Below are 13,920 nucleotides of genomic sequence, written 5' to 3'. Positions count from 1 at the left end.
CAAAAAAAAAAAAAAAAAAAAAAAAAAAGAACTTTTTTGTGTAAAGGGCTAAGAAGAGTACCTGACACACTGTAATTACTAGATTTTATTGTCAGTATGGAAATAGTGGGCAGGGAGCCAACATTACCCACAGTCGACGCCATCCACAACTGTTCAGCTACAGGAGTAGCTGCAGCTACATTCTTGTAGGTTATAGAACAAGGAGCGAGCTACAATCCTTCACCAAACTCAGACTAGCCTAAATGGTTCAGGACTCATGCTGGGGAGGGGAATTCATGAACTTGAAAAGTAGCAGTCACATCCAAGGACTCTGCTCACACAAAACGCAAAATCACAACAGTGCAGCCTACAATAAGTTTATTGTGTCTTCAAGACACTACAATGTAGACTCCTCTCCCAGAGAAGGGTCTTTCAGAGACAAAGAACTATTATCCAGATGAGTTGCTCATTTGTCATTTTCATAGGCAGCTGGATTCTTCCTCTTGGATTTCTCAAACTCCTGTGTTCCCCATGTGTAGACAAGATAAAACACTACGAATGCTATAAAAATAATAAATGAAAATAAGCAGTGAGCACTTACAAGACACATGGATCTCAGTCCTCTTTTCTGATTCACAACATATTCTGCCTTCCTGTCTCTAGTTTTTAAGAAACCACTCTTAAACGAGACGATCAAGAAAGGTTACATTACAAACCCATTTTTACAGGTGTGTAAAAGAAAGGGGTTTACCCAGGAAAATTTGTGACCAACTCTTCCCTATCGCTCCCCTGTTGCACATTTTAAAATATTTTAATGAGATAACTGAGATCAAATTCACATAACATAAACTTCATCATTTAACCATTTTGAAATGTACACTTCTGTGGGTTTTAGCAAAGTCACAATGTTGTGCAACTATCATCACTATCTGCTGCACCTTTAACACAAAACAGTTCATCGCGAAGAAGTGGGTAAAGATGACCTCAGAGGGAGACGCTGGAGTCACACAAATGACCTTGGGCCTGTCATTTAAGTTCTCTATGACTCACCTCCCTCATCTATAAGATGGGGAGGATATGACCAGTTCAACGGCATTCAGGACTATTCAATGAGAAAACGTGTGTATGGCGAGCTGTAGAGTGCTCAGTGAGGGACCCGCAGTGCCCACTGTGGATGGGAGTCCAGCCCCCCGCCCGGCCAGAGCACTCACGCGGAGCGACGCGAAGGATGTACGCCCGAGTGCGGCGCAGCATGTTGGGGATGCCCTTGCTGAAGTAGTGCGGGAAGGCGCGCTGCTCGAAGGGCGACAAGCTGTAGGTGATTACATGCCGCACCCGCATCAGATGCCCAAACTCTAGGCCCATGGTCGCGGTGGCGCCTGCAGGACGGAGGGTGGAAAGGCGCTGGGCTCAGGCCCCAGGCATGCCGCCGCCAACCCAAGGCTCTCCCCGGCGCTCCTTATCCCTCCCAGCCTGGACGGCGCCCCCACCCCCCCTAGGGCCACCGAGACCGCACTACCGGACCCCACTCTCGCACCGAGGTCACCTCGCCCTCCGCAGCGCGGAATCCACCGGCCTCCGTCCACCACTTCCGTTAGGATCGGACGCCGCGCTAGGAGGCAGTGAGGTCACTTCCGGGAGGATCACTTCTCGGCTGTCTCCGGAGGAAGGCGCCATCCTCACCCGGCGGGAGAGGAGCGCCCCGGCCGAATGACGTGAGGTGGGTGGTGCCTGCTTGGGGGTGGGGCCAAGCGCGACTGAGTGGGCGCTGCGGCCCGGCGGCACCCTCTCGAGCCTCTCAGGCTTCTCCTCGGTTCCCGCCTTTCCCGGGAGCCGCACAGACTAAGAGTTGAAGAGCCAGGGGCCCGCCGGCCTCGAGGGCCTCGCTGGCCGCGCGCTCAGGGTCGGGTGTTCTCCCGCGGTGGAGAGCGCCCCTGAGGCCGCCGCCCGGCAGCCGACGCGAGGTTTTGTAGGGTTTTGTCCAGTAGCTGGAACAGGAATCGGTTATGTTCAAGCTCTCAGCGACCCCAGGCCCCGAATCAGGGACACGGATCTGGGACTTCTCTTGGCATCCACCGGATTAGAGTCCACTGGCAGGGTGTAGACTTTCCCAAGAGAGAATAAAAATGTTTCCTCAAATTTAGCCACAGGAGTCCTCAAGCAATAGTCCAGCAACTGCTGAACAGCTGTTAGTGGTGGTAGGAGGGAAGAAAGAGGCGACCTCCACAGCAGCCGGCTTCTCTCGGACAGGGTTCTGCTGCGGGCAGGATGTCACGTTGCCCACAGTTCACTCCACTTCCCAGGAGGGAGGCGATTCCATTTTCGGAAAAGTGCTGTCTGCTTAAGGATGCCACTGTCCTGTACAGCTGACTGACTTTTCCACTTGATGCAGCATGTCTGTAAATATTTTGTTCATGGAATTGCTGGCCATGTGTAATCCAGGACTAAGTTCTCATTCAACAGTTTGGCTGTGTTTTATAACCCTGCTTACCAGCCACGGGCCAGGGAGGCTTGGCCGGCAATGAACTTAAAATTTACAAATAGGGACTTCCTTGGTGGCGCAGTGGCTAAGAATCCACCTGCCAATGCAGGGAACACGGGTTCGAGCCCTGGTCCAGGAAGATCCCACGTGCCGTGGAGCAACTAAGCCCATGTGCCACAACTACTGAGGCTGAGCTCTAGAGCCAGCGAGCCACAACTACTGACCCCACGTGCCACAACTACTGAAGCCGGCACGCCTAGAGCCCGTGCTCCGCAACAAGAGAAGCCACCGCAATGAGAAGCCAGTGCACCACAAGGAAAAGCAGCCCCCGCTCGCGGCAACTAGAGAAAGCTCGCGTGCAGCGATGAAGACCCAATGCAGCCAAAAATAAACAATAAATAAATAAATTTATTTTAAAAATATTTACAAATATACCTCGGTTTTATCAGCCTGGGTACTGCATAGACTGGTCTGTATCTTATACCATGAGTATATTCAGCTCTTCATTGTGCACCCATCTCATTTTTTCTAAAACATAATCTCTAACCTGATTTTAGCTCAGAGGCAAGAACATAAATACTTATAACAGTTAAGAACAAAAATATCCTAGCAAATTCTACCACCATTTGAGTGATTAATAAAAAATAAAACTTTCAATTAGTTTCTAGCACCTGAAAACATCTCTAAACCTTTCAACTAAAGTATGTATAGATGAATGTGCAGACCAAAGTAAAGGCATCAAGATAATTATATTTAAAAATGAGTCAGGATTAAAGGCGATATTCTCCTTTTTAAAAGCATATTGCAGTATTCCAAGTGCATATCCTTACTAAGCTACCTGAGAGAACTAGGCAACTTAATAGTTCTGTGCTCTCTGGAATTTCATTGCCAATTGTGACTTTCTCTCACCCTCCAAATCAACATGAAGTAAATTATTCTAAGCACCTGGAAGTGGGAGAGGTGATGAGAATAGAGTGGGAGAGTAAACCGAATACCATAAGTTGCATACCAACAGATCTGTGTATCATCATGAATAATTAGTTAGCCTCTCCATGTCCCTTGGAAGTTTCAGCAAGCACCTAAGGAACACTTTAAGAATACTAATCTCTCTCAGAAAATGGGTGGTTTTGTGTTAAGATCATTCCTCAATTCCTCTTAGCCTTTCAGCTACATACTAGTCCATTAACTTAAGCGATTTTAAATAAATGCCAGGGAAAAGGAAAAGGAAAGCTACATAACCAAGTAAATCTGTATCTAATTAGGAGAAATTGGATAAATAGGGTGTTATCAGCTGTTTGACATAAAGCTGATAAAATTACCTTCAGCTAGGCATCCTTGATGTCTGATTACAGAAGTGAACCTAGCCCACGCACACACCTAAAATTTATTTAAGGGACCAACAGAGGCTCTTCCTGGCTTTTAGGAAGAAGACTGGTATGGGGAAACGTGTTTCTTGCTAATTCTTCCAAGCCATGGCACTTCCCAGCAACTTTTTCCTTTGTTTTTGCTGCTTTGCCTGGCTCTGTTTTCCTATTAGCCTTGGTTCTCAGGCTTCTAGGGGAGAAGCTCAGATTGCAGCTAGTGCTCCATTGGAAACTGAGGCTGAGCCTCGGTCCTCTCTGCAGCCTCTAGATGGGAGACACAGACCTGGCCTCCTTTCCCCTCTCTTTAAGGTTCTGTACGATGGGCAAACGGAGGCCCCCAGGCTGCAGCCAGATGACAGAGCTTTGCACTACATGAAGAGGCTCTATAAGGCATGTGCTACCAAGGAGGGGATCCCGAAATCCAACAGAAGTCACCTCTACAACACTGTTCGGCTCTTCACCCCCTGTGCCCAGCACAAGCAGGCTCCTGGGGACCAGGTGACAGGTGTGTAGGAGCAGACTGGTTAATGGGTGGAGGGAAGAAGATAGACCTTCTGCATTTCAGTTACAGAAAAGATCTGGCCCTTGCTCCTTGACTTACATTTTACTTTGCATGATACTCAGTATCAAATTCCAGACAAATCTGGTACTTGATCTTATTGTTTCTTCCTAATGCTCTCCTGGGTTAAGCTGCGCTAATATGATAGAAGAGACTTAATGGCCCTAAAGGCTGGGAAAGTACTGCTGGAGGTTAGCGTCTTGTCCAAGGTCACAAAATCAAGACTGGAAAAGAGGTATTTTGACTTCCAGTTGCATATTCTTCTCATTCTACCAATTCTAGCCTGGATATGTGCCTAACGAATCTCTTTCAGTTGTTGGTGTGTTTTATGAAACAGGATATTTCCCCATGTTTGTTGCTTTCTGTGAGAGGAAAGCTTAAGTACCTATGTGGAACAGTAGATCCTTATAAGAACAAAGCATTAGTCAACAATCTTGTGTGTGAGAGAGAACGGAACAGCACTGTTAAAAAACAGAATCTATATTCACTAGCTCATAACTTACAGAAAACCCTTCTAACTCAGCAGGTCCTTTGTGGCCATTTAAAACCTTTCCTCCTTCCTTGATGTCCTGTTTTGTTATAGTGGGTTTAGAGCCTCCATTTGTTGTCGGTCTCAAGTGTTCCAAATTAACTTAGACAATTATGTTTTCTTTATTGATTCTGTCCATAAGGACTTGAATGTTTTCTCAACAAGCCTGGCAAGTGTCTTTATTATATTTTTCCCCTTAGAGACTCTTCAAGAGAAAAATACTGCTCTCCTCCTTAGCTTCCTCTATGTTTGAAGCAAATTATTAAGATTCTGAAACTTCAGAATGTAATGAGTCCCCGTTTTAATTCACCACCAGAGCTGTTCTGAATTGCTGGTGATTAAGTACCCAGCTGTAAGTGCTGGGACTTAGTTATGGTACTGGTTACCTGCTTTTTTAAAATTTTATAACCCCCATCCCACGCCAACTTTTGTTTTGAGACTTGAGAAAGTGGGAAAAGAAGGGTGGAAGCACATTCTGAGGTGCTAATTCCTTGATCTGACTTTGCGTTGCTTTTGATTTGTATTGAGCATTACTGGTGGCTTGTTTTTCTCCTCAGGTACCCTTCCATCATCAGTAGACCTGCTGTTTAACCTGGATCGTGTTACCGCTGTTGAACATTTACTCAAGTCAGTCTTGCTATACACTTTCAACAACTCCGTTTCTTTTCCCTCTCCTGTTAAATGTGTGTGCAACCTGGTGATAAAAGAGCCAGAGTCTTCTAGCAAGACTCTCCCGAGAGTTCCATACTCATTTACCTTTCACTCACAGTTTGAACTTAGAAAGAAATACAGATGGATTGAGATTGATGTGACGGCTCTCCTTCAGCCTCTAGTGGCCTCCAACAAGAGGAGTATTCACATGTCTGTAAACGTTACGTGTGTGAAAGACCAGCTGCAGCATCCTTCAGCACAGGACAGTCCACTTAACATGACTCTTCTGGTAGCCCCCTCACTGCTTTTATATCTGAATGACACAAGTGCTCAGGCTTATCACAGGTGGTATTCCCTCCACTATAAAAAGAGGCCTTCACAGGGTCCTGACCAGAAGAGAGAGCTGTCTGCCTATCCCATGGGAGAAGAGGCTGCTGAGGGTGTAAGATCGTCCCGTCACCGGAGAGATCAGGAAACTGTCGGCTCTGAATTGAAGAAGCCTCTGGCTCCAGCTTCATTCAATCTGAGTGAATACTTCAAACAGTTTCTTTTTCCCCAAAATGAGTGTGAGCTCCATGACTTTAGACTCAGCTTTAGTCAGCTGAAGTGGGACAACTGGATTGTGGCTCCACACAAATACAACCCTCGATACTGTAAAGGGGACTGTCCCAGGGTGGTCGGACATCGGTATGGCTCTCCGGTTCACACCATGGTGCAGAACATCATCCATGAGAAGCTCGATTCCTCAGTGCCGAGACCATCCTGTGTACCTGCCAAGTACAGCCCTTTGAGTGTTTTGGCAATTGAGCCTGATGGCTCAATCGCTTATAAAGAATATGAAGATATGATAGCCACTAAGTGCACCTGTCGTTAGCATAGGCTCCTCTCAAGTAAAACCGTGAGTCTCCTGGCCAAAGTAAATATCGTGTGCCTGTCTGTGCCTTTGGGAGAAAGTTTCATGTATCAAATCTCTAAATGTAATGCAGTGTGTTGTGTAAGGAGGAGACTGTGTAGATTAGCACATTCTGTGACATCTATCACTGTAAAGGGATAACAGCTGCCTTTCTCATTTCCAAATGTAAATAAAATTGTACTTCTTTTGGAAAGCTTTAAATTTTTTTCCCAAGTGATTATTTTTTTCTTTTGTAGGAGTCTTGTTTTTGATGTAAGAAAAAAAGCTTAATTAGCATAAATCTTGGAACTGCAGCTCTAAATAGACAATTCAGATTGCTATAGTTCTATTTAATGGAACCATAAATTCCTGTGAGTGGCATAAATTTTCTCTGTGTGTGGTATTAATTAAAGATTTGCTTTTAAATGGTCATTTGAGAGGGAGAGGAAATGTGTCTAAAAGATAGTCTCAGCTCCACTTACTATCCCTTTTTCAGAGTGAGAGAGACTAACTTCTCTATATCCTGACGAAGTGAGAGTCATTAGACTAGAGAGTATGCAATATAACCCATTTCTGTTGTATTAGTGATTGGTACTAACTCTGCTCCTTAGATGGCTTGTATAAATTGGTTGACTTATGTCAAACAATAACATTCGTCCCATTTATTTAAAGGAAATAGCCTTGCAAATTTCCCCAAGAAAATGCAGAGTTCAAGGTTTTTAAAACATATTTTCTCCTTTATATATTTTAAAACTCTGACCCGTTGCAAGGAGGTCAAGAAGCGTTTCTTCTTGGCTGGTTGGTTTGTTTTTGCTGCTTTCCCTCAGCTCCTATCACTCCACCCTGACAGGTTTTTTTTCCAGGTGGATATAGCACTGTTAGCACTAAATTAAGCTGGCAGTGACTAGGTTATATTACAGAGCGGGCCTTGTTTGGATATGAGGGCTTTTATGTGGGTTTTCAGTAAACCTACCTTGAGAAAGCCCTGGAGGCGCAGAGTCCGGGGCCGATGCAGTGATTTTTTTTGTTTCAGAGTTTGTAAAACCCTCATCTACAAACCAAAAGTAACTCCAAGATGCAAGTACTTCTTATTCTTGTAAATGATTTTTGCTTGGTGCTTAGTGTCTAAAGAAGTCAGCTGGGAAAGAGATAAATGGTGTTTCAGGGTTTTGTATCATTCTCTGTCATTCTTAGGAGTAAAAAAATATTTGGAATGGCCAGGGCACAAGTGATGGTGGCAAGGTACAACTGAGCTTATTTAAAGGTAAATCTCCCTTAAATATGGCTGTTTTCAAATGGACCACATGAAATCTACATCAATTTTAAGGATTCCTCATAGTTCCCCAAATGCCCTAAACTGACATTTTTTTCCCTTAAACAGGGGAGTTTGTTTTGCTTTATTGTTGTTTTGGGGTGGTTTTATTTTTTTCATGGCCTAGTTCTGCGGCTGAGTATGGAATATGGTCTGCAATCAGGGTTTGAAAAGAAGAAAATGGTGGGGTAGTTTTGGTGGAAGTTAAGTATTAGGGTCAATGCCAAAATTAGGAGTAAATAAATATTATAGTTCATCCGTATAGGTAAGTTCTAAAATTGACTGACTTAAAACACTTTTGCACAGTGTTTTGATGCTATAGCTGAGTAATGATAGCTTGAAAACCTTAAGCTTTACTTCCCCCATCCCTTTAGGCTTTATTTGTAAATCTAGTCTCTTTCATTCAGAGGACAGCGTTAATATGCAGGGCTTCTATATCTGCTGAATTTAAACTTCAAAGATTCTCTTCTACACAATTGAGGAGGATACACTAGTCTCCTAACTGCCTCCTCCGTATGAAACCTGTGTTTCTTCAGTTACTCTTATAAAAGCTGCCAATTTAGAAAATAAATGAGAAAGGACCATAGTGATTTAGATCTGGAAATTCAAGGATGAGGCTTCATCCGCCTTAAATAGGTGCATTCAGCTTTGGTATTTAGTCCAGATGAGATACGAGGTCACCTAACTTGATGAGTGCCTTAGTGTACCAAGGAACAATGGGCCATGTCAGGAGCTGGGTTCTCCTTCAGCTCTGAGTTTCCTGCTCTTTATCGGTTTAAATCAACTCCTGTGTTACGCTGAATACTTTGTTTTACTAATCAGCTTCAGGAGCAGCAGCTGCTCGAGTTGGTTTAGAACTCAATTTAGACAGCCTGTGGGAAAAATTAAGTTGCTCTTTCACGAGGTAAAGGAGGAAGTATTCCTGACTATATAAGTGATAAAAGAAAAATGCTCAGACAGAAGAACTTGGTGTATATCAAAATTTTAAGTAGTTGATTTCAATTTGCAACTTTGGAGAGATTGTAACTTATAAAATGATAATTGAAATGAAATTAAAACACTTAAAATACTCTTTAGAATATTTAGAGGATGTTAAGTCCCCAAAACATTCCTTAAGTATAGAGATTGGCTGAGTGGATTATGACAGAACAGAAAAATATGCTGTTTTATACATTAACTGTTCTCTGAATAGATGGAAAAATAAACAACCTGGAGATTTAGACACTTCATCCTTTACCAGAATTGACAAGCCAAGTAGGTTCTCTTCATGTGGTTAATTACTTGCTGATGGAGATGTCCTTCCCAAACCCCATTTATACTAGTCAATTTTTGGAAAGGGGCTTGATTTGTCAGTAAGACTAGGACTATTTCAATATCCATTTAAAGAACAGGATTTTATAGATGGCCTGACAGTAATTTCTTCGTTCTACCTTACTACGTAATACAACTTGTATGGAAGAATTGAGTAACTAGATAAATGTGGATAAGAGTCAGCTGTACATTTTGGACATCTTATTAAGAATAAGTGCTTTGTGAACAGTTCAGAGTCATTTACAGACCTGTCTGTGGTGCTGGTGTCTTTGCATGTTGAAGTGCTGTGACAGGCAGTGTTAGGAGTTCATAGCCTGTGCCTGGATGTCATTTTGGCATTCTCAGAAATAATTAGCTCATTGAATAAATATTTATTGAACACTGACTATGGGCAGGTGCTGTGTGTGCTTAAGAACAGAGTCTGATGTCCTCAGCTCCGGGAAAAATATATCACCTACCAGAAATGGAGACTTCTTTTATTATCCTAAGTTCCATCAGTGAGCGTTCAGCACCACAGAACATTCTGTGGAGGAGTACATTTTGGGGTGGTAACTACATAAGCAGGGTGAATGAATACTAAATTATCTTACCTTTAGAATTTTTTAATTAAACTTTTTAAAGATAATTATAGATTCACATGTTATTGTAAGAAATAATAGAGATCACATGTATCCTTTATCCAGTTCCTCAATAACATCTTGCAAAAACTATAGCATACTGTCACAACTAGGATATTGACATTGATACACTAGGTTAGAATTTTTCACACGTTGAAATCTACTTGGATCAAGGGAAATGTTGACCCTAACATCAATAAAGTTTTGATACCTCTGGGTGGAAATAATGGTTCAATACTTTTTGTCTTATACCATTTCATCTCTACCTTTGAAATTTTGAGGGTTTTTTAATTGAAGTATAGTTGATGTACAATATTATGTAAGTTACAGGTGTACAATATAGTAGGTTACAGTTTTTAAGTTATACTCCATTTCCAGTTACTATATTGGCTATATTCTGTGTTGTACAGTATATCCTTGTAGCTTATTTTATACATAATTGTTTGTACCTCTTAATCCCCTACCCCTATCTTGCCCCTCCCCACTTCCCTCTCCCCACTGGTAACCACTAGTTTATTCTCTATAACTGTGAGTGTTTCTTTTTTTTTTTAATTCACTAGTTTGTTGCATTTTTCGATTCCACATGTGAATGATATACAGTATTTGTCTTTGTCTGACTTATTTCACTTAGCATAATACCCTCCAAGTTCATCCATGTTATGGAAAATGGCAAATTTTCATTCTTTTTTATGACTGAGCAGTATTCCATTGTGTGCGTATATATATGCGTGTGTGTGTGTGTGTATATATATATATATATATATATATATATATGCCACATTTTCTTTATCCACTCATCTGTTGATGGGCGCTTACTTCACATTCTTGGCAATTGTAAATAATGCTGCTATGAACACTGGGGTGCATCTATCTTTTCAAATTAGTGTTTTTGTTTCTTGTGGATATATACCCAGGAGCAGAATCATTGGGTCATATGGTAATTCTGTGTTTAGTTTTTTTTAAAACCTCCATACTGTTTTCCGTAGTGGCTGCACCAGTTTACATTCTCACCAACAGTGTATGAGCGTTCTCTGTTCTCCACATCCTCAACATTTGTTATTTGTGTTCTTTTTGATGATAGCCATTCTGACAGGTGTGAGGTGATACCTCATTGTGGTTTTAATTTGCCTTTCCCTGATGATTAGCAATGTTGAGCATCTTTTCATGTACCAGTTGGCCATCTACGTGTCCTCTTTTGAAAAATGTCGTCAAGTCTTCTGCCCATTTTTTAATTGAGCTTGTTTCTTTGAGTTGTATGAGCTGTTTATATGTTTTGGATATTAACCCCTTATTGGCCATATCATTTGCAATTATCTTTTCCCATTCTATAGGTTGTCTTTTTATTTTCTCAATGATTTCCTTTGCTCTGCAGAAGCTTTAAAGTTTAATTAGGTCCCATTTGTTTATTTTTGCTTTTATTTCCTTTGCTTTAGGAGACAGATCCAAAAAAATATTGCAAAGATTTATGGCAAAGAGTCTTCTGCCTATGTTTGCCTCTCGGAATTTTATGGTATCTGGTCTTACATTTAGGTCTTTAATCCATTTTGAGTTTACTTCTGTATATGGTGTTAGAGAATGTTCTAATTTCATTCTTTTACATGTAGCTGTCCAGTTTTCCCAGCACTACTTTTTGAGGAGACTGTTTTTTCTCCATTGTATATGCTTGCCTCCTTTGTCATAGGTTAATTGACTATACATGTGTGGGTTCATTTATGGGCTCTCTGTTCTGTTCCAAAGCTTTGATTACTCTAGCTTTGTAGTATAGTTTGAAGTCAAGAAGTGTGATTGCTCCAGCTCTGTTCTTCTTTATCAAGGCTGTATTGGCTATTCATGGTCTTTTGTGTTTCCACACAAATTTCAAAATTATTTCTTCTAGTTCTGTGAAAAATGCCATTGGTAGTTTAATAGGGATTGCAGTAAATCTGTAGATTGCCTTGGGAAGTATGGTCATCTTAACAATATTAATTCTTCCTATCCAAGAACATGGTACATATTTCCATCTGTTTATGTTGTCTTCAATTTCTTTCATCTGTGTCTTACGGTTTTCTGAGTACAGATGTTTTACCTCCTTAGGTAAGTTTATTCCTAGGTATTTTACTTTTTTTGATGCAATGGTAAATGGGATTGTTCCCTTAATTTCCTTTTCTGATCTTTTGTTGTTAGTGTATAGGAATGCAAGGGGTTTCTGTGCATTAATTTTGTGTCCTGCAACTTTACTGAATTCTTGGATGAACTCTAGTAGTTTTCTGGTGGCATTTTTAGGATTTTATATGTATTGTATGTTTACTTTCCATGTATAGTATGTATGTATTCTATGTATGTCATCTGCAAACAGTGACAGTTTTACTTCTTCCATTCCAATTCGGATTCCTTTTATTTCTTTTTCTTCTCTGATTGCTGTGGCTAGGGCTTCCAAAACTATGTTCAATAGAATGGCAAGATTGGACATCCTTGTCTTGTTCCTGATCTTAGTGGAAATGCTTTCAGCTTTTCACTGTTGAGAATGATGGTAGCTTTGGGTTTGTCATATATGGCCTTTATTATATTTTGAGGTATGTTTCTCTATACCTACTTTCTAGAGAGTTTTTTTTTTTTTATCATAAATGGATATTGAGTTTTGTCAAAAGCTTTTCCTGCATTTAATGAGATGATCATATGGGTTACTTTTTAACATCTTTTTTGAGGTATAATTGTTTCACATTGTTGTGTTAGTTTTTGCTGTATAACAAAGTGAATCAGCTATATGCATACATATATCCCCATATCCCCTCCCTCTTGCATCTCCCTCCCACCCTCCCTGTCCCACCCTTCTAGGTGGTCACAAAGCACCAAGCTGATCTCCATGTGCTATGCAGCTGCTTCCCACTAGCTATCTTTTTTACATTTGGTAGCGTATATATGTCAATGCCACTCTCTCACTTCATCTCAGCTTACCCTTCCCACTCTCCGTGTCCTCAAGTCCATTCTCTACATCTGCATCTTTATTCCTGTCCTGCCTCTAGGTTCTTCAGAACGATTTTTTTTTTTAGATTCCATATATATGTGTTAGCATATGGTATTTGTTTTTCTCTTTCTGACTTACTTCACTCTGTATGACGGACTCTAGGTCCATCCACCTCGCTACAAATAACTCAATTTCATTTCTTTTTATGGCTGAGTAATATTCCATTGTATATATGTGCCACATCTTTATCCATTCATCTGTAGATGGACTTAGGTTGCTTCCATGTCCTGGCTATTGTAAATAGAGCTGCAATGAACATTGTGGTACATGGCTCTTTTTGAATTATGGTTTTCTCAGGGTACATGCCCAGTAGTAGGATTGCTGGGTCTTATGGTAGTTCAATTTTTATTTTTTTAAGGAACCTCCATACTGTTCTCCATTGTGGCTGTATCAATTTACATTCCCACCAGCAGTGCAAGAGAGTTCCCTTTTCTCCACACCCTCTCCAGCATTTTTTGTTTGTAGATTTTTTGATGATGGCCATTCTGACTGGTGTGAGGTGATACCTCATTGTAGTTTTGATTTGCATTTCTCTAATGATTAGTGGTGTTGAGCCATCCTTTCACGTGTTTGTTGGCAATCTGTATATCTTCTTTGGAGAAATGTCTATTTAGGTCTTCTGCCCATTTTTGGATTGGGTTGTTTGTTTTTTTGATATTGAGCTGCATGAGCTGCTTGTAAATTTTGGAGATTAATCCTTTGTCAGTTGCTTCATTTGCAAATACTTTCTCCCATTCTGAAGGTTGTCTTTTTGTCTTGTTTATGGTTTCCTTTGCTGTGCAAAAGTATTTAAGTTTCATTAGGTCCCATTTGTTTATTTTTGTTTTTATTTCCATTTCTCTAGGAGATGGGTCAAAAAGGATCTTGTTGTGATTTATGTCATAGAGTGTTCGGCCTATGTTTTCCTCTAAGAGTTTGATAGTGTCTGGCCTTACATTTAGGTCTTTAATCCATTTTGAGTTTATTTTTGTGTATGGTGTTAGGGAGGGTTCTAATTTCATTCTTTTACATGTAGCTGACCAGTTTTCCCAGCACCACTTATGGAAGAGGATGTCTTTTCTCCATTGTATATTCTTTCATCCTTTATCAAAGATAAGGTGACCATATGTGCGTGCGTTTATCTCTGGACTTTCTATCCTGTTCCATTGATCTATATTTCTGTTTTTGTGCCAGTAGCATACTTTCTTGATTACTGTAGCTTTGTAGTATAGTCTGAAGTC

The 13,920-nt window shown here is 41.0% G+C and overlaps 2 protein-coding genes across 2 annotated transcripts; one reads left to right on the top strand and one right to left on the bottom strand.

The window, feature by feature from the left end:
- Positions 1-351: 351 nt before the first annotated feature.
- Positions 352-1,567, bottom strand: UQCRQ (ubiquinol-cytochrome c reductase complex III subunit VII). The gene is made up of 3 exons (XM_007461345.1): positions 1,517-1,567; positions 1,191-1,358; positions 352-540 (listed from the first exon to the last, which is right to left on the bottom strand). Exons 2-3 carry the CDS (start codon positions 1,342-1,344, stop codon positions 446-448), a joined length of 249 nt encoding a protein of 82 aa, XP_007461407.1. The 5' UTR covers positions 1,345-1,358; positions 1,517-1,567; the 3' UTR covers positions 352-445.
- Positions 1,568-3,878: 2,311 nt separating this feature from the next.
- GDF9 (growth differentiation factor 9) lies at positions 3,879-6,837 on the top strand. Its single transcript, XM_007461344.1, has 2 exons — positions 3,879-4,330; positions 5,471-6,837. Exons 1-2 carry the CDS (start codon positions 3,934-3,936, stop codon positions 6,436-6,438), a joined length of 1,365 nt encoding a protein of 454 aa, XP_007461406.1. The 5' UTR covers positions 3,879-3,933; the 3' UTR covers positions 6,439-6,837.
- The last annotated feature ends 7,083 nt before the right edge of the window (positions 6,838-13,920 follow it).

This window comes from Lipotes vexillifer, unplaced genomic scaffold (genome assembly GCF_000442215.2).
Source record: "Lipotes vexillifer unplaced genomic scaffold, Lipotes_vexillifer_v1.1 scaffold217, whole genome shotgun sequence".
NCBI lineage: Eukaryota > Metazoa > Chordata > Mammalia > Artiodactyla > Lipotidae > Lipotes > Lipotes vexillifer.
Note: the sequence above shows the minus strand (reverse complement) of the source record. Positions and strands in the feature narration are given on the sequence as shown.

Excerpts from the sequence above, each read along its gene's own strand:
- UQCRQ (XM_007461345.1), bottom strand. The coding sequence starts at position 1,344 with ATGGGCCTAGAGTTTGGGCATCTGATGCGGGTGCGGCATGTAATCACC. Across the intron at positions 541-1,190 it reads CATCCTTCGCGTCGCTCCGC|CATTCGTAGTGTTTTATCTT; the intron begins GTGAGTGCTCTG and ends TTATTTTTATAG.
- GDF9 (XM_007461344.1), top strand. The coding sequence starts at position 3,934 with ATGGCACTTCCCAGCAACTTTTTCCTTTGTTTTTGCTGCTTTGCCTGG. Across the intron at positions 4,331-5,470 it reads TCCTGGGGACCAGGTGACAG|GTACCCTTCCATCATCAGTA; the intron begins GTGTGTAGGAGC and ends TTTTCTCCTCAG.